The 22,731-nt window shown below is 41.6% G+C and overlaps 1 protein-coding gene across 4 annotated transcripts in view; it reads right to left on the bottom strand.

Annotated features, from left to right (window-relative positions):
- Positions 1-16,682, bottom strand: part of STX7 (syntaxin 7) — a 31,871-nt gene extending 15,189 nt beyond the window's left edge. Inside the window, exons 1-2 of one of the 4 annotated variants that reach the window (XM_040551586.1) lie at positions 16,530-16,682; positions 9,255-9,400 (exon numbers count right to left, since the gene is read on the bottom strand). In XM_040551586.1, the coding sequence (XP_040407520.1) occupies positions 9,255-9,336 (82 nt within the window). In that variant the 5' untranslated portion in view covers positions 9,337-9,400; positions 16,530-16,682. Of the gene's footprint in view, positions 1-9,254; positions 9,401-10,976; positions 15,149-15,714; positions 15,733-16,529 lie in introns of those variants that run through there. The other 3 variants (XM_040551589.1, XM_040551587.1, XM_040551588.1) reach the window with 3 other exon arrangements.
- Positions 16,683-22,731: the final 6,049 nt, after the last annotated feature.

Below are 22,731 nucleotides of genomic sequence, written 5' to 3' on the forward strand. Positions count from 1 at the left end.
TGCAAAGCTCGATGCCTTAGCTCGTGCTCCTTGGATATGCAGAAGTAGCTGCTGGACTTTGCTCCAGAGCTGCAGAAGCACACACAGTGTGCACACAGACATTTTTTCAAGAAGTCATCAGAGGCAGGCTAATGACTGTGGCCAGCCCTGCGCTGAAGGTCGAGGTAGGTGTTGGCATGTAAGGACGACCAATGGTTCTTCCGGAGCTCACACAGCAACTCCAGGGGGAGCAGCACCTTGTCAGCCAGGGGTTGGCAGCAAGCCACTGCAGCTGGAAAGTCCTGCAGGAAGCAGGCTGCAAACACCACTCGATCCAAATGCATTTTCTCCAAGCAACTGCCATCTCACCTGCCAAAGGAAGCAATCTCACTCTTTCCACCTCAGAATGAGTATTAGAAAGAAGCAATACTGTATTAGTAATAAGACTTTTCATTCCTCTTCCAGCATTCCTAATCTATACTTCCTAATATGTAACGATTACCTGTTGAAAGCTACTCGGCCACTCTCTGAGCAGTCACATGCTCAGGAACAGGTCAGCCATGGTTAATGATGAGCCAGAGGAACAATTAAGACCTAACCTGAATTCCTACTGAGAAAATTACTTAAGAGCCAGCTTATGTTTACTTTTACTAGGCCAAACAGTGGTTCCATTTATAGGCAGCGGAAGCTCTTCCTCCAGGTCAAAAGAATAAAAAAGGGCACAGAAAAGAATAGCAATGATGCTTCATATATAAAAGGCCTCATTTTCCCTACGTGAGTTGCAGAAGTAGTGAGATTTACAGTGGAAATATATATATATATTTTTAATAAAGGTAGGATTATTTGAGAAACGTGCTCCTGACAGATTTGCAATACATTGTATTTATTCCATAGATGAAAACATATTTCAAATATTGGATCACATACTGTACTTGCTTAACAGCTGGCTTTTAGCTGGCTGGGGAAGAAGAAAGTCTTACCTCCTTTCTCCTTGTCTTCCCTTATTTTTCAGAGAGCTCTGCAAAATCTTTTCCAGCACTACAAGTAAACCCACATAATTGATTGTTCTCCTGCTTGAACATGAAAATGTTTAAGATCACATAGGAAGTTTCAACTTAAAAATAAATAAAACGAAGGTCAAATGTAGACAACTTCTTGCCTATAATAACATAGGAGCAAATACAACTATCCCCAACCGAGAACTAGTCATCACTAGGCAGGCTGTAACACCAGTGCAGAAGAAAAGGAAAAAAAAACAAACACAAATCCTTGAGTAAAATCCTAGTGTTGGAAAGTTCCACTGAGAGGGAAATGATGAGAGGACTGCAGGTCACCCACCTTCTCTGGTAGGGCTGAGCACTACACTCAAGCACTACACTCATCTCCTAGCATGAGACAAGGGAAACAGGTGATGGTCCTGACTTGGAGCACTAACCAGTAACTCCAACTACAGGAGAGATGCCTTCCCAACTTACCTTCAGCCACCTTCCCATTCAGTTTTATGTTACTCAGTTTAACATTTAGAAAACCAAACTTTAAAACCCTCAATTGGCCGTGAACATCTTCATCTTGTTGCAGCCTCACAGCTGAAGAGTGACGTGAATCAACACACAGCCCACAGAATCCTTAAAATGAAGCCACAACACAGAAGCGTGAAATTGGGGGAAAAAAATTTACTTAATAAGTGCTGCTTATTACCACTTTGCAGCCTGAAACTCACTTCTTATTTGGATCATACAAGACTGCATTGTAGCCATGGAGCAGCAATTTCCCTAAGTGCTACAGTCCAAGCCTGAACAACCACATTGCCCGATTTAATAAAGCTACTGCCTAATGATTCCACAGGAAGTGCAGCGCCCACTGGGCATGCACGGAAAAAGCACGAGCAGCAAACACCAGGTATCAGCCTACAAAGAGGACAACAACCAGCCAAGCAGGCAGGGCAGGTACAACGAAATCTGTACTGCAGAACAGCAACGCCTGGGACCGGTCACAGGAAGAACGAGAGCTGTTTCAGCCAGCACCTACAGCTGCTCCTGAATGTGAGCTATAATAGTGAGGGGTCACCCCCCCGCCACTTTTACTTGAGAAGGGACAGATTGGGTTTTAGTCACTGCAAAGAGACCATAGATCTAAATCCAGAAGGACTAAAACTAGCAGTGGAGATTTAAAGTCATTGATTTTCAGTTATTATTCTAGCTCCTGAGCCCAAAGAGAATAAACAGGATCAGCAAAGCACTCCTTCGTACACACAAAAGGGAAGGTGCTCCACATGAGGCTCTGGCTCAGCTACGGCTTCATATGGCAAATAAGCACAGTATACAACAGCAGCACGCTTACCTTTCAGAAATGCACTGTCAAAGATCTTACACACGTTGGCTGGGTACCTATGAAGAAATCACCTACTCGTTTCCAGTTGAACAAGGGAGTCAACAAACAGCACACCTGGTTACAGACTGCGTGGGAATCCAATCAATTCCGGAGTCACTTCAGAGCACGTTATTGGAATAGGAGAATTAATTGTAAAAATGACACCACTACAAATTGTTTAGCTTTTGCTTGGGGGTGACAGACTTCCTCAATTTATTCAAATCCAATTCAATGCGTTTTCCTTCTGTGCTTTGACTGAAAGTACTTGACTAAGGACAGACACTGCAAAAATATTCGTGGATTGACCTTTTATAAACGCCGTTACATATACCAAAACCTGGTGTAGTTGCAATAAAATCGGCATATTGGAGTTTTCTGCCGTGAGCAGAAGTACCTCTTTAGAACTATTAGTGCAGCTCACTTTTACTGAAGATTTTAAGTAAACCATAACACTCCTGTGCCATACACCTTGCTAACCCTACGTTAGCCTGGAGTAAGAGTTCAACAGAGGAATTAAAGACAAAAAACCCCTAACCTAATAAAAACCAACTCACCCTCTCCAAGAGCATACTTAATTGCAATTAGCTAGAAGTCAGCAATTTGATTTCAAGTTATTTATTTAATTCTGTCTTAACTGAATGTATTACACTGATTATTTTAAAACAGGGTGATATAATACATCAGTGCAGAGGAACAGTACCTGAGGTATTTATGTAATCAAATGAGGAATGGAATGAAGATTGTCCTCAGAGCTCTAAGTGCTGAGGACTTCATTGGTACAAAAGAGTGAGAAAACACTAAGTCTTGTACCCTTTCCTGTTAGGTTTTATTAGCTCCTCACATTTCTAAATAGAATCGTGCCCTCAAGTGACCAGAAACATAAGTAGCAGTGTCTGGAGTTCAGGATCTGCCTTCAATTCTTTCAGTTCAACTGTAATCATTGGTCTTACAGAGAAACTGACACGTGGGATTGAAGTAATGCCTGTTCTTCTAATGTGGGTGTAGAGCGCACTAAATGCACATTGTTTAAGTAAACAATATCTGACCATGTGATCAATTATTACAGCTCAGCTGAGGGTAAGTCATTAAACCAAGTTGTAATCACTTTGTATTCATATCCTAAATTCTCCCTGGAAACTCCCTGAAACCCCAAAGTCCAAACTTTTCTCTGAAGAATAATTTATGTTTTGTAAGTGATGCACGATTCTGCAGCGTAAAATAGCTGCACAAACACCATAACCCCAACCCACCTAAGCAAAGAAAGCTTGTTCATTAAGAGGTCAGGCCATTAACACGGGAACCTTACTCAGGCATTGACATGGAAGCAGGGACATGCAACATCACCGCCTGGCCTACACAAGGAAATAGCTGTCACTCAGGGGGACAATTATAGTCAACCACTGACCTGGGTTTATTTGGAGCCCTTACAGATGGGCAGCATATTGCACACCAGCTTTATAGGACGTTTGATAGAGGGCTCTCTCAATAACCAAACTGCCATGTATTCTCCTCTATTCTTGCCCACAAGGAGGAAAATCCAACAGAATTGAACTGGATGAAGTATTTTACCTACCTTAAAGAGGCTCTGAAAATTGGCTGTCAAGAGATAGGAAGGAGCATGAGGAGCCCAGCACAAGGAAGACACCGACCTGCTGGAGCAAGTTGCTCAGACAAAATTGCAAATGTCTCCACTGATCATAGTGGTGTTTACAATTGCACAGTGATTTTACAATCACTATTTAAATCACTTCCAAACTAAAATGGCTTAATTTACAGAGATCTTTCTTCCCCAAACTAGTCAATTACGGCACAGTAAAACAATGTAGGACAAGGCAAGTTCTGCCTTTTCTGCACATACTGACACAAATAGTGCCCTGGGGTGTACATGGAAGGTCCATTTTTCACTCTACTCTACCACCAACATAAATAAATCCCAGTCCCTCTTGTGCAGTCATCCACATAACGCACAGTTTCATATGCCATTTTCCCCACAGAGCCATAATATTTTAACAAACAAGATAAAACAACAACACCAAAACTCTCCAAATCCGTAAAGACATCTGTTAGACATACTACTTCAAATGTATAAGCTACTTTACGCAGAACAAAGCCTCTAGGAACAGCACACACAATTCATGCTTAAAGTTTTCAGAGATGGTTTACTTCTAAAAGAACTGTGAGGCTTCATGACTTCACCTCATTATATAAAGAAACACATTTAGGAAGATCTGAAGTATCTGAATTCCTCCTCCTCCTCGTCTTACCCTCTATATTCAGGTTATGATTTGGATATAGCAGATTCAAGTTCAATTCCTCAGCCTTGGAAAAGACCACAAAAGGAAATGCAAAGTATTGTAACAGCTGCTTAACACCCCCCCCCAAGTGACCAGCCTTTTCCAGGTTTTACTGAAATCGGTTAGAGAGTGAAATTTCACCCTAGATCCAAGAAATCTTCCTGATGACAGCAAGAACAATAAAAAAGGTATATTTCAACTAATTCCCACGAAGTCCAGTTCTCATTAACTGCAGCTAGTTGGAAATTTGTAGCAATGCCATTGTTATAGTCTCAGCAAGCTCTACTTGCTTTAAAACCACACCTGTACAAAACCACACTGTACACATAGACAAAATAGAATTCTGTTTTCTTACAGGCTGTGATTTCAACACCTCGGTGATTTTATTTACCTTTCACTTGGCCATCTGCATCCTTCTTTAGCTGAAAAATAATCGTGTGAATCTGCTGGTGATACAAACATGGTGGAAGAAATAGTTTCTCATGAATGTTTCAGCCTGTAAAAGGCATATAACAAAACTCTAATATTCCTCAGGGCTTAATCTATGGTTATGATTTTCTACAGTTACATAAAGCAAAATGGAAAGTCATATGATGCATTTAATTCAGCTCCCATTTTAACAACATCCAGTGAAAATACTGGCTTACGGAATGCTTGGGATGCAACAGAAATTAGACAGGAGAGGTATCACATGATAAAAGAATCACAGAAGACGATCTCTGCTGGTTGAGGTCGGCCTTTTGGGAATGTGTTTTATGCGAATTGATGATTGTGCTGCCTCAACAAACAGAAAATAAGTAGTCAGCTGAAAGCAACAGTCTTTATGAGAAAGAATCTCTCAAAGCCAGACAGACTCGCCCTAGCCATATGTGATTTTGGCTACTGAATGACTATTATTATTATTTTTAAATCATTTTTAGTATGCTGAGCACGTGCTTCTCCAGCAGGGCTGATTTTCAGTGTACACGAACAAGTCAAATACTCTATCGCTGACCTTGTCAGAACCAAGCAAGGGTAGATTATGACATTCTTACTGACTTCACAGCTACTGTTGAGCAAAACCCTACCACGACCTTTATAAACTTGGGGAGCTGGGAAGGGAGAAGCAGTGAGGGAATATGAGTGCCTCAGCTGAGCTGGTGTGAGTTCTGTAACCGTTTGATTAGCTTCTATACTGGAAATTCCCCTAACTCAAAGACCGGCTGTGTTTTATCAACACCAGGCTTTGTTTTGTGCTCTCTATCAAAATGCAGCATACTGCTTCTACTGCTGTACTGCTTCTACTGCTGTACTTCTTCTAAAGCAACAGCTCCTAAACCTAGTTTGCAGACATCAGTGGAGCCACAGTAGTTACCTGTGCTATCCTTGGTCTTTGGGGATTGTACAGAATTTTGTAGCTCTGTGGAAAAAAAAAAAAAAAAAAAAAAAAAAAACACACAACTTAGAAGCAAAGCAAAAGCACAGGAGTCTGCTTCCTCTTCGACCCACACACAGGACAGAGGCTTGAGAAGAATGTGGGGAAAAAAAAAACAACACACAAAACCCACCACTAGCTACTTTATCTTGCATAGTCCCTGTCACAGATCCACGAGTCAAATCTTTCCAGCTGAGGAGAAGGGGCACCTACTGCTTCAATCCTATCTTTCCTACTCTTACAGCTGTGCAACCGCCCTTGTAAATTAATGCAACTCCCAATCTGCTCCTATTTGGAGCTTGTTTTAAAACCAAATGTTTTCCCTCTTTTTGCTACACACAAAAAATTTATTCTGTCAGATTCAAAGAACTGTCGACCTTCATCTTCACACTTGCAGGAAGCCTGAAATAAACATATTTTAAGGCTTTTAAATTAGGCTTTTTGTTTTACTTATTTTACTCTCAAGTTTCCACTTGCTGAAAGACCAGATTTCCTTTTGTACTGAGGAAAAAAAATAAAATAAAATCACAACATAGCCTCAATGCTCTCACCTGAATAGGCATATCCCTATTATATCCCTGGCAAAAACAGATCTGTAAGCAGGCGGGACTTGGTTCGCCATAAAGAAATATTTTTTTGTTAGCTTGTCTTGCTTCTGTGAATTACTCTCTTCCCTTGCCTATCCAGTTGCAGTACACAAGCGACCAACACAAAGTATTTGAGAGTGGTACATCCTGAAGGAAGATAGAAAGATTTTCCTTAAGTTATAGCAGCTGTCATTATGCTGCCACATAAGTGAGAGTGTGACCTATGAAACCAAGTTCTGTCATTCAATAAAAAAAGTTCCGTCTCCTTCAATAAACTGATTAAAAAACCTCGATAATAGTTTCACCACTTGCAAACCAGACAGGTTGGAGCTCTATACCTCTCTGCCTCTTCTGCCTAAGGCCTGCCGCTCTGCACTGAATACCAAAGAGAGCCTTGAAGCCTTAATTTTTGCAATTCCAGCTGCTTTTAACAAACAGCATGGAGAAACACTCCGGACTGGTTCCCTCACTCTCAGCTTACAGAGAGTGCTGATAGGCAAAACATGAGTTTGAATCTTTTCAGGCTGAGGAAAGTAGACTGCACTCCCCAGATGTTGCTATAGGATATTATAATCACTTGTTTCTACAGAAGCGTTGGAAATGTAAAACAGAGCAAGGATCCTTGCTCTCTAAAGAACAGCTGAATGAATCTTTTCATAGAACCCTCTAGAAGTTGGGATCCCAAACACATCCAGCTGCCTTCCTGGCCGAAGTTTCCAAGAGAGTTTATACCTTCAGGGTCCTTAAAAATCACCAACCAGTGCACTCTTCCCCAAAGAAGCTCAGAGAGCCTATTACAACCAGCATCAACTGTACCAGTTTACCAGCAGCTTATTCAAGGCAAAAGCAGTCTACAACTCCTAACACACTTTCAACATAAATCAACTGCATGACTGGATCAACAGATCAATAAAAATCTGTTCCTTAAAGTTAAAAGGGTGCTAAGCTAACCCAGCTGTTACCTGATCTAAATGGTCTTCTCCATTAACAGAGAACAACCCAAACCAAAAACAATACTTCCTATTGATTTCATTACTGGTGTGCTTAACCAGCACAGACCTTTGTTGATCAGTAACAGTGGGCTATAGAATTAGGAAAGAAAGAAGGTAAGGAACACAAGTATCAACATCACAGCAGCAGCAGCATGCAGATGCATTATGAAGTGCTTGATATTTAAGATATGCTTTTGATCTTTTATATGTATGGTATATTAAAACCAGTTAACCAAGAACCAGATCAAATTTATTACTTTTGGCAGGGCTAAATAATTCAACCTAGAAGTTGTAAAGTACTACTGTAAAGATTTTAATTCCAGCTAATGCTGCTTCCTATAAAAGTGTTGTATCATGAAACCTCTGAAGCACAGTATTGCCTAAACCAGGAATATAGCTAATATTAATAATAGCTAAAAAGTATTCAAGCCCTTAGACAGCCCAATCTGAGAACTTCTAAACCTGAAAACAAGTAGGTAATTGAGGGGAAAGTTTAAAAAAAATAATAAATGAATGTGTCTGCCACAGGCTGGAAGCTGCCTCTGGAAGATGAAGTTAGAAGCCACGATGCTGTCAAGTGAAAGACTACAGAACTGACTGAGAAGATTTCAGGAAATAAAGCACAAGGGCTTACAGAGCCAATTTTTAGTTGAGGAAACAGAACCCTAATGTACAGAAGACTAACGTACAGAAACTTTTCAATAAGGCAAAACTACATTTTTTCTTCCTAAAAGATTTAATGACTTCAGAAATCAAGATTTAAAGAAATTATTTCAGCCCAACCAGTGTCACCAACCTGTGCTACAAGTACCAACTCCTAGAACTTGTCTAGCAAAACAAAGGTCAAAGTTTTAATAAAAACTGATACGCTTAACTGATCAGACTTAATCTGAAGTTTTAATTCTACGTGCACATGAAGTCCTTCAAAACTTTACAACCATGCATGCCAAAACCTAGCTGGTGATGGCTAGCTCCCTTATGACAAACAGTACTCTTTGCATGACTTGCAAAATCAATTTATATTTACTTTTCATATAAAATAAACCTATCAAAGAAAGATATAATGGAAAATGGAGAAACGGGGAAACAACTGAGAACCCTAAATGCCCTAACTTACCTCTTAACCTTAACACCTTAGTTAGGTGGCTAAAATATTAGGTGGGATGAGTCTGAGCAAAGGCATGTTAACGCTTGCATAACCTTACTTGCATATTAGATATGTACTTCCAAGGACAAGCTGTAAGGCCATGGCTTCGGTCCCTGATAGGCACTTCAAGCTCCAGCAAATATTTGATGCAATCCTTGTGCAGCAAACACCCCAACCTACAAGCTTAAGGTGCCATGTAACCGGCCAGAACAAAACTGGCTTTTTACCAGCAGCTGTCTTACTAATTATACATTCATTCTGTGAATACAGAGTGATGCTACACTTCTCCAGTACACATCACACTTAACCACACATCTGAAGGACTCCATCTGCTTTGTGGTGTGCCACGAACACGTCAAATGAGCAGGTGAGGTCAAGGAGTGAATTCCCATGAATGAATCTGAGAAACTAATATAGAACGTGGGGCACCACTATTAAAGTTTCATATCAACATGCATAAATTCAACTTACAGCATTGTGTGATTTTCTGGATGTTAGAAGTTATGCGCTGGGCTAGCTGATTAGGATCCACAAAGCCGGCGCTGTACGACATGGCTGAGGAGATTTACTGTCAAGATCATCCACGATGGGAATGGCTCTCCACCTGTTAAGGACACCTAAAATCGCACCCAGAAAAGAGAGTTATGTTCTGCTCATTCACTTGCAAGGGTCTTCATTAGCATAAAGAAAAATACAGAGGAAAAGATTAAAGAAAACTCCATATACTAATGTTTACCCTCTTCTGCAACAGAGTACTTCAAAACAGAATTCAACAAAACTTTTCATAAGTGCTAAATAAGAATATGACACACGACATCCTTTTAGAATTTCCTACAGTAAGATAACTTACTATTAAGTTTATTGATATTCACAGCTTAAGATCTGCAATTACTCTACATCAGCTACCTCACAGAAACTACTTCTGTTGTCAAACTTCTAACGTTTTCCCCAGTGTAAGCAAAGAAAAAGTATGTGTTTTTGTTTATTGCCATTACAGAAAAAGTTGAACTTTTATTCTGTGAATGCCAAATCCTCTGATGAATTATGCCCCAAACCAATTGCATGGTTATTTCCATACCTTATATAACTTATCCCACCAACACAACAGAGCATGTTAAACTGCTGGGAAAAACAATGACGTTTTCTTACAAGGTATCAGAGTGAATGAGGCACCCTGTGTCCTCCTAAGGCCAATGACTTTATCAATTTCAGTTTTAGCTGTAATCAGTTTCACCTGAATTCTGTGAATTGCTATTTTATACCTTCTCAGCTGCTGTGTTTCTCAAGATGAACTCATTTTTCTACAGCCTGCGTATACAAATTCATTTGTAGTGGTGTTTTTTGCACCTAGAATTATCATATCTTATTTTAAAAGGCCAAAATTCAGTAACACAAATATACTTACAAATACATTTGCCCTAAAAGGGCACACATGCAAATATACAGCATGTAACTAACTGGAAACATCCTAGTCTGCTTTCCTTCATCACAGGCCAAGTTCCAGCCCAAGTTCAATGATGCTCTAAATCCAAATTAGCTAAGGATACGTGTGCAAATTGAAACTTTCCACTGCAATTTCCACTGCATCTACTCTGCAGTGAGGACACAGACTAATCAAGCATATGTGCATCCAATGCAAACCCACAATTTCAGACAGGTCACGCTTAGTTTATTTCACCCTTTCCAATCTCCTGCACATCACATTCACTAGTTCACCGTTTTAACCTCGACAGTTCCCTGCATTTCCAGTTTGACCCAGACCGTGCGCCTCCCGTGCAAAGCACTCTTCTCCTGGGCTACCAGCTTCTCATTAAAAGGCACTGCTAAAACAGAGTGAGAAAGCCAACTGACTTGTCAAGGGTGATACCGGCTGTACGGTCTGCAAACTCAAGTCACTCAAGTCCTTATGAACTTTAAAAAAAAAAAAAAAAAAGCACAACACAACAAACTAATTAACAATTCTTGTTGCCAAATAAAACTTTTTTCACCTTCGGAAATGCCATGTATTAACACAGTACAGCAATACCCGGTTGTTTTACAACAGGCCTGTTCGCATATGACTGTCCGGGAGAGCAGCTGTAGGTGAAAGAAAAACCAAACTTTCCTGTGTTCACCGTTTCTGGCAGAGTTGCCAAGAGATTGCACTGGTCAGCCCCACAAAATGTCCCATGCCAGAACTGCATTGTACATTACCTGTGCTAGATGAATGAGCTGCTGCTACCGTGCAGACAAACCCTCCATGTCTTTGAAAAGGCTGCTGCACCGGAATCCCAGTTCCTGTTTGGAGGCTTCAGGCCCTGAAGTATCCCCTAGCAATAAACAATCTGGTTGCAGACGAAGAGACAGCAAGAGTATTTGCATTCTTCTACGGACTTGCTGTACCGTCACCCACAAGTCACTCTGCCTCTCTGCAGTGTAGTTCCTATCTTAGTCTGTACTACATGCAGATTTGTTATTTTGGGTCACAGGCTAAAGCTTGAAGTCAGACAGCCTAAATCCCACTTGTCTGGACCAAAATTAGCGTAACAACCCTTGATCTCTTTGGAAACTCCAGGCAATACTGCATTGAATCTGTATTTTAAGCCCAAACCCTTGCAAAATTTATAGCAAGCGAGTGGCTCCGCACCTTAGTACGTTGTATTTCCCACTAAAATGATAGAAGTTCTTTACTTAGTCAATCACAGACATAAAATCCAAATAAGCCACCTAAAAGATGTCAGTTCAAAAAAAAGAGAAATTCTCCAAACTGTTGACACTGCTTTTTCCTTTCAGAAGTTACAACTGTTTCTAAACACGTTAGCAGCATGCTAACTGGAATGCCAGTACTGGCTAAAAATACTTTTTAGTTAAATATTATATTTAATGTTAAAAGTTAAACATTAAAATGCAGTTGCTGAGCAGAAGAGCCAGCAAGAGACCAATCATTTTGTGCAAAAACATTGCAGAACTGAAACAGAGCTTTAGGGTTGTTTTTTCTCCCCTCACATATGTATTCACCAGGCAGCTGCATGTAACATTTTTTTTTCAGCCATTCAAGCGTTGACAAAAGGAAAGTGCTTGACTTTTTTTGTCCCGAAAATTTCTACAGCTGACTTGAGGTATCTTTAAACAAGCTGCATTGCCCTTTACTGAGGTGCTCCATCAAATGTACAGATTATACAACACACAAGGCTTGGAGCTTTCCAACTTTCTGACCACACAGCTGGGCAGCCAAACACAACACATAATGAGAGGATGTTCAGATGATAATACTGTGAAGTCCACAGGATACAGGTTAGCATATGTAGTCTTCTCTAAAGAAACAGAACCCTATCTAGAGTAGGTGAGAGGAGTAAAATTACAGCCGTAATCAGACTACGCTGTATAGTACTGAGTCTCTGACCCACTTGTCACTGGAAGCTGAACAGTCTCCATTGCTATTTCTATAGTTCTCATTTTAACAACGCACAAAACGATAACAGTTGACACAATTCATTTGTATTTTCTAAATGGCACTTGGTATTTAAAAAGCCTTCTGCTTCTAGACAACGTGAAACAGCTTCGGCTTTTGACATAACAACAGCAGGTAGCGTGAAAATATTTCTAACAAAGCAACCGTGTATCTAAAGTGCTAATATTCTTACAGTTTCTCAAGTTGCTTCTTTGGGAAGTCCACTCAGTCATTTGAAAAAGTTACAGTAAAACGAAAAAGGAAGGGCGTTGGGTCGGGCAAGGAAAAACACTTATTTTAACCAAGATTTATAGACACGTTGTAGGATAGCAGTGTGAATTCACAGCTGTCTTAACCCATACCAACTCTTCCACACGCAGTGGTATTCCAGAGCACAGGAATACCACGAGTTGGTGGTATGGTAAGCTCCTGGTCCCTGACAAGTCTGGGGAACAGACTAGAAAGAGGGGTTAAGTGGTCAGCCATCAGCTTTCATCACTTCCCAGCCACAGGACAGCCCAAAGGCATGGAAAATTTTGTATTTACTTTTATTTAAAACAAAAAGCAGCCCCCACCCCCCTCAAAAAAAACACACCCACAAACGGGAAGTGTGAGCTTCTTCCTCATTCTAGTTACAGCAACTCAGGCGTCCGAACTGACCGACCCCCCCCCTCCACTCATGCACCCTTCACTTGTTAGCCCAGAGTTACTCACACCCCTCTGAAAGCACCGATAGCTGAGCCTGGGGAGTCCTGCCAATGGCAAGGGTCAGGATTTCAACCACCAGGGAAAAGAACAAACACGTACCAAGCACTTCCTTCTAGACAGACAACAGGAGCCTTCCTCAAGACTGCATTTCCATAGAAATTATCCCTTTTCGGTTCCACAATACTTAACTACCCCATCATGAAGCATTTTGATATTACTGCTTGCATGACTTTTTAAATGGGAACTAATAACATGGTGCAGATCAGGGAAGTGCACTTTGCATTCAAACTGGAACACAGCTACACTTGTGGTAGTCTTCAGTTCCTCTAAAAGTTTCAGCCTGGTACGAGCCTTTGATTGTACCTTTTACCTTCTGCTTGCCATCTTTGTTTCTGATCGTGAACATGCTTAGAGGCAATGAGGCTTGTCAAACCTCTGAAAAAAGTCCAAAGAACTGAGTCTGCTGATACAAGTGGGAAAAAAAAAGAATCAGAACACTTACTGCTTGAAGCAATACCTTGCTGTACATACATGAAATGTAAAGAATTCAAAGGATCAGTAAATATTTTTCCTAATTTCTACATTAACGAGTTCCTACTTATCACAGTCACTCCCGCTATCCCAACCAACTAATGCACCTTACTATCAACTTGCTTTCTAGAAAAGTGTTCATCGGGCCCAGAAAAAATCCATTTTTCTCTTGGCTACTTCCAGTAAGATCAGTGCTGACTGCAGAGACTTCTTTCTGCTGACCAGACAAAGAAGGGGGAACTCCACAACCAAGCAGCTCCCTGGTGCCATCCTTGAAAGCTTCCTCAGGACAAAATGATGTGATTTGATGAGCAGAGGATGCCCTGGAGCTCAGCAGCCATCACCCAACTCCACTACAGGCTCTGGTCAGCTACAGTTAATAAGCATCTTATACAAAACGGATTCGCTTTGTATTTTCTCCTTCAGATATTCTAACAGTTTTCCTTCTCCTACAAACGTTACCAATACACAACATCAAGATAAAGAACATTTAAGCAGTGATTTTACTATTTAAGCAATACTTTAGGATCAGGACCTAGAAATGTTTACATGGATCTTTAACCTTCAGTATGCAAAAACTACACTTTGCATTCAATAAACATGTTTGAAAATTTAAATATGAATTAGGATTTTGCGCCTTTAAATATCTCAAGGCAAGTCACGTGGTTTTCTTAGATGTGCTTTTGTTTTTTAAACAAGGTCACAGAAAGAAAGCTTTTCCTAAACAATTCCTAAATGTGACTTCCTTTGTAAACTACTCTCTGCCAAAAAGGGAAAAAAAAAAAAAAGTTACATCTTTCAAATAGGGTGAAAACACCAGTCTGGACCAAACAGTCACATCGTTAGCTATAGAAGACTTGTGTCACAGGAACCGTTATGGTTAGTAAGATTTCCGCGCTAGGGCATAGCTCAGCCCACCTCAGCAGATTTTACCAGCCCAATACTGAGATGAGACAGGATGCATCCACAGAGCGACTCTGGCTCCTGTCTAAGGCAGCCCAAAACACATCACACTCTTTAGAGAGCATCTTTTGCTGACCTTGGCAGTAACTATGAAGTAAAATTAAACTTAAAAAATCAACAACCATAATGCTCTTGTACAAGGGACAGACTGTATACGGTAAGGTAAGTACTCCCTGACTAGAGCATCAGAGGGATCCTCATAACTGACTCATAGTAACTGACCAAGTAATATACCCCAGAGAGTTAAATCTGTCACTACTTTCTCCGGGGGGATGAGTGAAGTAAGTTCGTTGTGTCTGGATGCATCTTCTCCCCCCATTACTTGGACTAAAATACTTGACGAAACAGAGCACATTTTCCACTTTGTGTTCTACAGTTCCTGATGTGCTGGAATCCTGGTCCACAGAGGCACTCTGGGGGCTTCTGTAACACAAAACCAGCTATGGAGCATAATGAACATGCAAATAAAACAGCACCAAAATTAATTCCTCCCTGCCTGCTTAAAATAAATAAATAAGCTTTCCTGATTTTCTTTTATCATCTGGTTTCAGGTAGAAGTAAGCTTAAATCCAAAGAGGAAACAGAAAAGCAAGCAAAGTTCAATTAAAACTTGCTTTGCTCTAATGCAGCAACACTCACGTAGAAGATGTCAAAAGGTACCTTCCTATCCCAGTCTGCCCAACTCCCTTGGCCTTACCTCACCAGTCAGGTTCAAACACATCAAAAACAAACTTACACCATGACTGAATGTATTTTATTTTATTTTTTTAAGATAAAAAAAGAATTATTAGACTGTGTAAGCGGTCATTGCTATGGTCATTTCCCTAGAAATAATTCTGTTCCAACAAAGACATAACAGTTACATTTACAGCATAAGCGTGAAAATTCTCCAGTGCAAAATAAAATTATGGAAACCTGAAATACTATTGGGCCTATTGGACCATACACGGCTAAAAAAAAAGAATATACTTATCATTGTCCGACTCATCCACATCAATATTTATAACGAATTAAGTAGAGGAAGAGCATATGTAAATACATACAAGCCTAATAACACGCTAGTTCTCAGGGAAATGCCACAGCAAAGGGAACTGCGTTTTTCTTAGGAGCCAAGAGGAAGCCGAACACCGGGAACTGGAATCACACCGGTAAGTGGAGCGGTGGGCACAGGAGGGATGAGAAGGGACCAGAGAGCTGTCGCAAAGCGCCAAGCTTCTCATGCTGGAGACAGACACACAATGCCTCAAGGGGAACCGAGGACAGACCGGCACCACCGAACAGCACACCGCATGCCCTCACCTCCCCAGGGGCAGCTCATTCGTTTTGGGCCACACGCTCACATCAACCACTGCCAGGGAGCAGTTGTCCTTGCACAAAACCTGATGGCACCGATGCCACGGCAGGCCTCCCCATGGCCTACCAGGATGCGGAGGACGAAATTAAGCTCCCGGTTTTAATTTTTTGCGAGTTTCCCTTCAATGTCAGCCACCAAGCAGCATTACTTAGCACTTTTGTGTAAGGCTACCAGAGATGCCTCTTGCAACCTTACAAGGTACACGTACAACCAGGACAGCGTAACTTTCCCTTTGCCTTCCATCACCAGCACCCACCCAAAAACCCAAAAACCCGAAGCACAGGGGCTGCAGCGCCCACTCCACCTGCCCACCAGGGGCAGGACATCTCGGCGGGCACCGAGCACCCCCAGATGCCACCACCCAGCCTCGGTCAGGAGGCAGCATCCCTCGCTCTGTGCCAGGCAGAGCAAAACCCCCCCTGCTCCCCCGCGCAGCACCAGCGGCTCAGCGGTGCCAACGCCGGCCCGGAGGCCTGACCGCCAGGCCGTGGCTCCCCGTTTCCTGCCTCCCTCCCCGCCGCTGCCCGGCTCTGCTCCCCTCAGCCCCTCGACAGCCCCACGAGGCGCATGTCGACCCAGGGCAGGTGCCCGTCCCCCGCTCGGCTCCTGCTGCCAGCCGGCAAGCGGCGAGCTCCGGGCCCCGGCCGCCCGCCGGGCGCCCCGCCGAGCACCCAGCCCTGCTTTCGGCCCGCCCGCGGCCCCCGCCCGGCGCTCCCCGGGGAAGGGGGCACGGAGCCGGCCCCGCTCCCGCTGCCCTTACCCGGCCCCGGCGAGCCTGGTCCCCCTGGGCACGGCTGAGGCGACGGCGAGAGGACGGGCGGGGAGGACGGGGACGGTCCGCCCTGCGCCGCCCCGTCCTAGCGCTGGGCGGGGGCCCGCCATGACGGCGGCGGCGTGGGGAGGAGCGGCCGCGGGGCTGGGCAGGGCCGGGCCCGGCCGAGAAAGAAGAGGAGGAAGGAGGAGGAGGAAGAAGAAGGGGATGAAGAGGAAGGCTGCGGGCAGGGGGCGCTGCCGTGTGGCCGCCTACGCCCGGGTGAAGGGCTCGGCGTGGGGCGGTGGGGGCAGCCTGCGTGTTGCCCTTCACACAACGTCAGCCCCACAATGTGTGTGCTGTGAAGACCAAGGTTTCCACTTTTTAACATCAAAAATAAATAAAATATATATATATATGTCTGATTGTAGGCTCGTAGAGAGTGTTCGATCTAACCGAGTGGGAAGGGATGTCCAGCAGGCAGGCCTCGTGGTACTTGCACCTCACGCAGTCTCAGGCTTGTGAAGGACGCTCCACAGAGGAAACGCACTCGTGCACCTTGCCAGCTTCTCTGTAAACCACAGTCTGGCATGAGTGGAAAAGAAGGGGGATGTGAGAGCATAAGGTCAGGAAAAGATGCGTCAGGAGTTAGGGAGAAAGTGTGCACAGGGAAACAAGCACGCACTGTCGTTATGTTAGTATCATGTGTGACCTTTAGTGCCGATCACCATGTCTGTATGGAAGTGGGCACTTACAAGTAAACTGAAGGTGAGCGGGAAATTATAAATGTGTTTAAAGATGCCTAAAAAAGCTGAAGCAATGGGAGGCAGAGCCAGAAGCTGGGACCTGGGGCTGACCCAGTTACCTGAGAACAAGCGACAGATGAGCCTCTAGGCCTGCACGGCAGCTAGGAATGCTTCTGGATCCTGCTCCGTTTTTCAAAGGGAAAATTACAGGATCGAATGTTTCCCGGAGCCCCGCAGGCTCGGCTGCTTAATCTATGAGATGCTCTCACACATTAAATGCTGCAGAGCAAACCACACAGTACTGGTGTCAGGCAATGCCATCTCCTCTGCAACACCCAGCCTGGCCTGAGGAAGTTGGAAAGTGCACTCCTCCTCCTCCTCCCCTGGAGCTGCACCACAGGCACGGGAGTTTACTTCTGCTACATCATAGATCTCAGTCACTGCTAATATTCAGAAATAACTAGAGCAGTGAAAACCTTAATAACATTGTGACCAAGAAACACTAATAAAGTCCAATAAAATGCAAACACAATGCAGTGAAGTAAAAAGTCTGAAAAAGTACCCTTTACGTAGGTGGTTTTTAATGTTTCTCAAAGGATACTAAAATGAGAGACAACGTAGATTCCAAGACTAGTAAGTCTACATATATTTAAGTTAATAGATGCTTGGAAATGTCCAAAAAACTTTCTGATGTGCCTGTCTTCTCATTTGATGCAGGAATGTATACAAATTCACTCTAGTTTTAATATTCCATTTTGATTAGCAATGATCTTAGTGCTGCACTGGAAAATTTACCCCCACTTTGCTGAAACACTGGAGATTATCCAGGATTATCCCACTAGATGGTGCACTAATCAGAGTGTAATGCACTTCCCTTCTGAATTAAGGCCTTGCCTTGATTATTATCTCCAAGTTGCAGTCATAAAAACTCTATTGACCAAGCCAGACCACTCCTGCTTTGTGAAGCCTCAGCTGGGCTGTCAGTTTTCCCCAGAAAACAATACACCTTTTACTATCTCATTTCAAATATGTACTTCCAATGATAATAATAAAATAATAATAATAAATGGAGCAGTGTTCCTTTATCAGTAACAATGCTTTATCTGCAGATCACCATTTTGATACCTCTTTCTGTAGTTTGGAGGTAATACACAGTCATAGATCAATGTTCATTCTCTATGGAAATGCTTTCCTAGAGACACTGGATGTTTTATGGACAAAATGCTGGTTCTCACATGGTCTTAGATCACTTAGTATCCACCTTTTATTGTTTAATAACTAAAAATGTTTGTGATGTTATTCTTTAATGTAACCAGTTGCTGCAAAGATATTACAGATTGGGAGGGAAGTTGGATTATAAAACAACCTTTCCATAACAACACTGTCCTTACTATGAAAATATTTAAATGGCCTCTATAACAGAATCATATAAAATAAGATACAGTTAAGAGACCGGCCAGAAAGTCCTATTTATTGATTGAGTACTGGTATTGATTGGGTCCTTAAAACAACACTGGGAAAATGTGTTCTGTTTTACTGATTTACCCTTTTAGCTAAAACGGCATTATTAGTTCAGTTTTTGCATAATTTCTTTTGCTAGCAAATATGAGTGTTTTCACTGGTGTGTAACATATGGGCAGGAATTGTGAAGAGGCCATCTCTAAGTGTTATATTCAGTGATGCAGGAAAGGAGTGCTGCTACACAATTTTATTTATAAACTCACACCATTGGCATATTTCCCACAGCTCCCACCTCAGTGTTATCTGGGTATTGAGTTCAGAACCACATGTTCACCTACTTACAGACTACATTTCCTACTTCTTTTGGAGCATGATCAATTGATTATATGAAATTGGGAAAGGTCTGGAGAAAGAAGGGGAAAAACGTTGAGACCATGGTATGCACAGACGCAGCATGGAGGGTATTCTGAATATTCAGCAGATACCATGGAGGATGCTCTGGGTATTCACTGACTCTGAAGATCAAAGTATATGCCATTTTATATTCCTGTTATTTTATATAAAACTGAACTAATGGGGTGTCATTTCAAAAACACGCTACTCGTATTCATCATGGTATATGGTATTTGAAAGTGTTTGAAATTAGACCAAGACCAATGTAGTGTGATTTGGAAATGACACCCCTTCCTGCTCACCCAGTGTCTGAGTCCATGGTCTGCTCCACCTTCCTGCCTCCGTCCTGGAGTCCTCTTGCTCCTACAAGGTGTTGTCCCTGGGTGGAGGGTGACGGAGCACGGGGTGGCACAGGCGTCAGAGCTGCCTGTGACACAGGGACTTAGCAGCTCTTCATGCCTGCGTGACGCATGACAACGCAACGGGGAGGAAACCCAACCCTGTCCTTGTATTCCTAATGAGTGTCCTCTCTCTCAGGTGTGAGTGGCGTGTATGTGGTGCATAATTTACCTTACGGGCAAATCTCATTCTCTGCTATCACATTTCATTCGTGTGCCTCTGACATTAGATATAGAGAGCCATGCTACCCATATTTGCTACCTATGGCAAATTGTCTATCAGGCCTTCTCAGACGGTTGTTGTTAATGCATTCCATCAGCACGAAGAATTCCTGTTGTTGTTGTTGTCTACATTTGCTGATTTAATTACACTATCAGCTTCAAAACCTGAAATGAGATTAGGTTCCTGTTACACCAGATGCTGTTCCAAATTTTGGCAGATGACTGTTTCCAGCCTGAGCAAGCTTATGGGCTGGGCTAATTACGTCGCAGAACAGCCTATAAATTTGCTTAAAAAACTCAATTGACCATTTGCATGTTAATTAGACTGGTACTCACTCTCTAGCAACAGCAATTAACATATAGTGCATATTTTAAATAACCAGAGAAAAAAATTGTTCCCAGCATTGATAATGCTTCCTAAAAGAAAAAAAAAAAAAAAAAGTTTACTAGCAACTTATTTTCAAATCTTTCTTTGCCTTGCTGTTTAATTCTCAAAGGTCACAATATGCTTGTATCTGTGCTAGTGAAATGAGCTGACATTATTATTGCAAAGCCTAGTCTTTAATTAAGAAGTTCTTGGAAATAAATAGTCTTTCTCTCTTCAGCCAGATCGTTCTAAAATGATAAAGAGTTATACAAGGCATAAAATGAAATGGCAATATTTTGTTTAGATAAAACAATACAAATCTACAAAAGAAAAGATACTAAAAAATAAAATCTATGGACTTTGAGGTTAGCAACTGGCTCTGATACAATCTGATAGGTTTGCATTTTGAAAATGAGGTCATTATTGAGCAACCAATCTCCATCATTTTACAGCTCATCATCATTGTCATTTTACAATTTATAATTGCCTTCATTGCTTTTCAAAACCATGGAGAAAAACAAATACACAGAGGGATTGTGACAAAACCGGGCTATGTAAACATCAAAGGCAAGGAGCAAGAGGTGTGATTATAAAAATGTCACTGCTTCAAAATGCAGTGACAGAAGAGGACAGCGATCATGGCTCCTTCCAGATCTGCCTCACCTGTTTGCCTTGCCACTGTAGCTACCAATAGGCTCGGTTCTACTTCTCCCTCTCTCCATTGTCCCAACCTGTTCTTTAGCCAAAAAGGAGATCTAGTAATCATCTCCTCGTAATGTGATAAACCTCCTACTGCAACATAGGCAGTGGTAACCCATCAAGGGAATGAGGCTCATCCACTTTCATACAGAAAAGAAAACTATAAAGACAGATTATGCCATGGGACTCCAAAAAGAAGTCGCCAATTGAATACATTTATGAGAGTAATCTGTTGAAGACTGGTAGAAAACATCTCAAAAACAAACAAACAAACAAAAACTGACCAACCAACCAACAAACAAACAAAAAAAAACCTTCAGTGAACTCAGTGGAAGTTCCCTTTCTCTATTGCTTTGGCTGCATTGAGTTCAAAAGAAAAAGGTGTCAATGAAAGATGTTTTTAAGATACCCCTATGACATGATTCAGTTTAAGGCTTGCATTTCTATATAGCTAAATGTCTAAACTTCTATAACATGCCTTGCTTAAGCTAGATACCCCAAACATGGATGTCTGGTGCCATTTTAGATGCTCATATGTATTCCACCTAGCTCCCTGTTGCTACTTATCCATACTGAATGCCAGTCCTGTGTAGTCATCTCAGGTTCACTAAAGCATCTTAAGTGCCACTAGGCAATTGATTCATATCCTTAGATGTCCATTGACTACAGTCAGAGCTTAAATAGCCATTCTGGCTATAACTATAATCAGTTTAGACATTTACTGTAATTATAGACACCTACCTCTGCGCATTAAATTGAAGAGTCTTAATCTCAAAACTCGTCTCACAATGTTCATTATGTTATTCCACAATGGTAAATTAAAGATGTACTTCAGATTTTGTATTTATTTCTATGGTAATTTAGCACCTGGATTTCTCTAATAGTCTGATTCTGCTTCTCTCTCTTTAGCTTGGATTTGGGACCCTTACCATAGAAAGTCTACAGATGTATGCAATAGGGTTGAGGTTTTTACCTTCTGCTACAGCATGAGTAGAAAAGAGAAGCGTCTTTCTTTGGTTTCTGTCCTAAGAAACAGTGAAGATTAATATAGCAAATGGAGGGAATATCAGACACTGAGAGAATGGAGTGAGATTGAAAACCACTCTAACTACAGACATAAGGCTACATAAATGTCTCAGTTTAAAAATACAGACAATTTATGGTCGGTCTCCATTCAGGACATTCCTGAAAATAACACTTAAGTGCTCTTTCTCTTTCGTTCCTCCAGATATATGCTTGAGCTTTAAATATTTTGAATATATATTTTTTTTCCTGGCTGAGGTCTTAAGGGTATAGACAAACCATAAAAAGATTTGAAAGAATCAGATGTCAGAACAGATTACAACATACATAGCTCATTTTTAACTGATAGAGGAAATCCTTCTTGCCATGAAAAAAGCTTAGCAATATGATAAAAAGAGTGAAAAGGGCTTTACTATTTAGTTTACTTTATTACATACATACGTTAAAATATGCAGCTGAAATCACTTAAATCGCTTTAAAATAATCACTTTATTGCCCTGATTTCCTACAGAATATCTGTTGTGCAACCCCTCTCTTTTGTTCTTCTACACGTAGGCCTGATTCAACTGCCTACTGAATTTAGTAAAAAATTAATTATGCTTTTCAGCAGGCTGTTGGGTCTATGCTGGTCTCTTACTATTAGTTACATCCTTTCTGTAGCTGTTTCTTCTTTTAGTGTTTAGAATCATAGATTCTAATTCTAATCTAATTCTAATAATAGATTCTAATATCTGTTTCTTCTCTTAGTGTTTGTCACTCAGAAAATATGCAACTGAATATAAGATGACTATAAGAATGACTTTTTTTAGAAGGCTGTTTCACTGTAATTTGAAAAATATTAAAAACTAATAATAGTTTTGCATACCATTAGCAGAATAAAAAGATAAAATCTTTACAGATGC

Source organism: Cygnus olor, chromosome 3, assembly GCF_009769625.2.
Source record: "Cygnus olor isolate bCygOlo1 chromosome 3, bCygOlo1.pri.v2, whole genome shotgun sequence".
Taxonomy (NCBI): Eukaryota; Metazoa; Chordata; class Aves; order Anseriformes; family Anatidae; genus Cygnus; species Cygnus olor.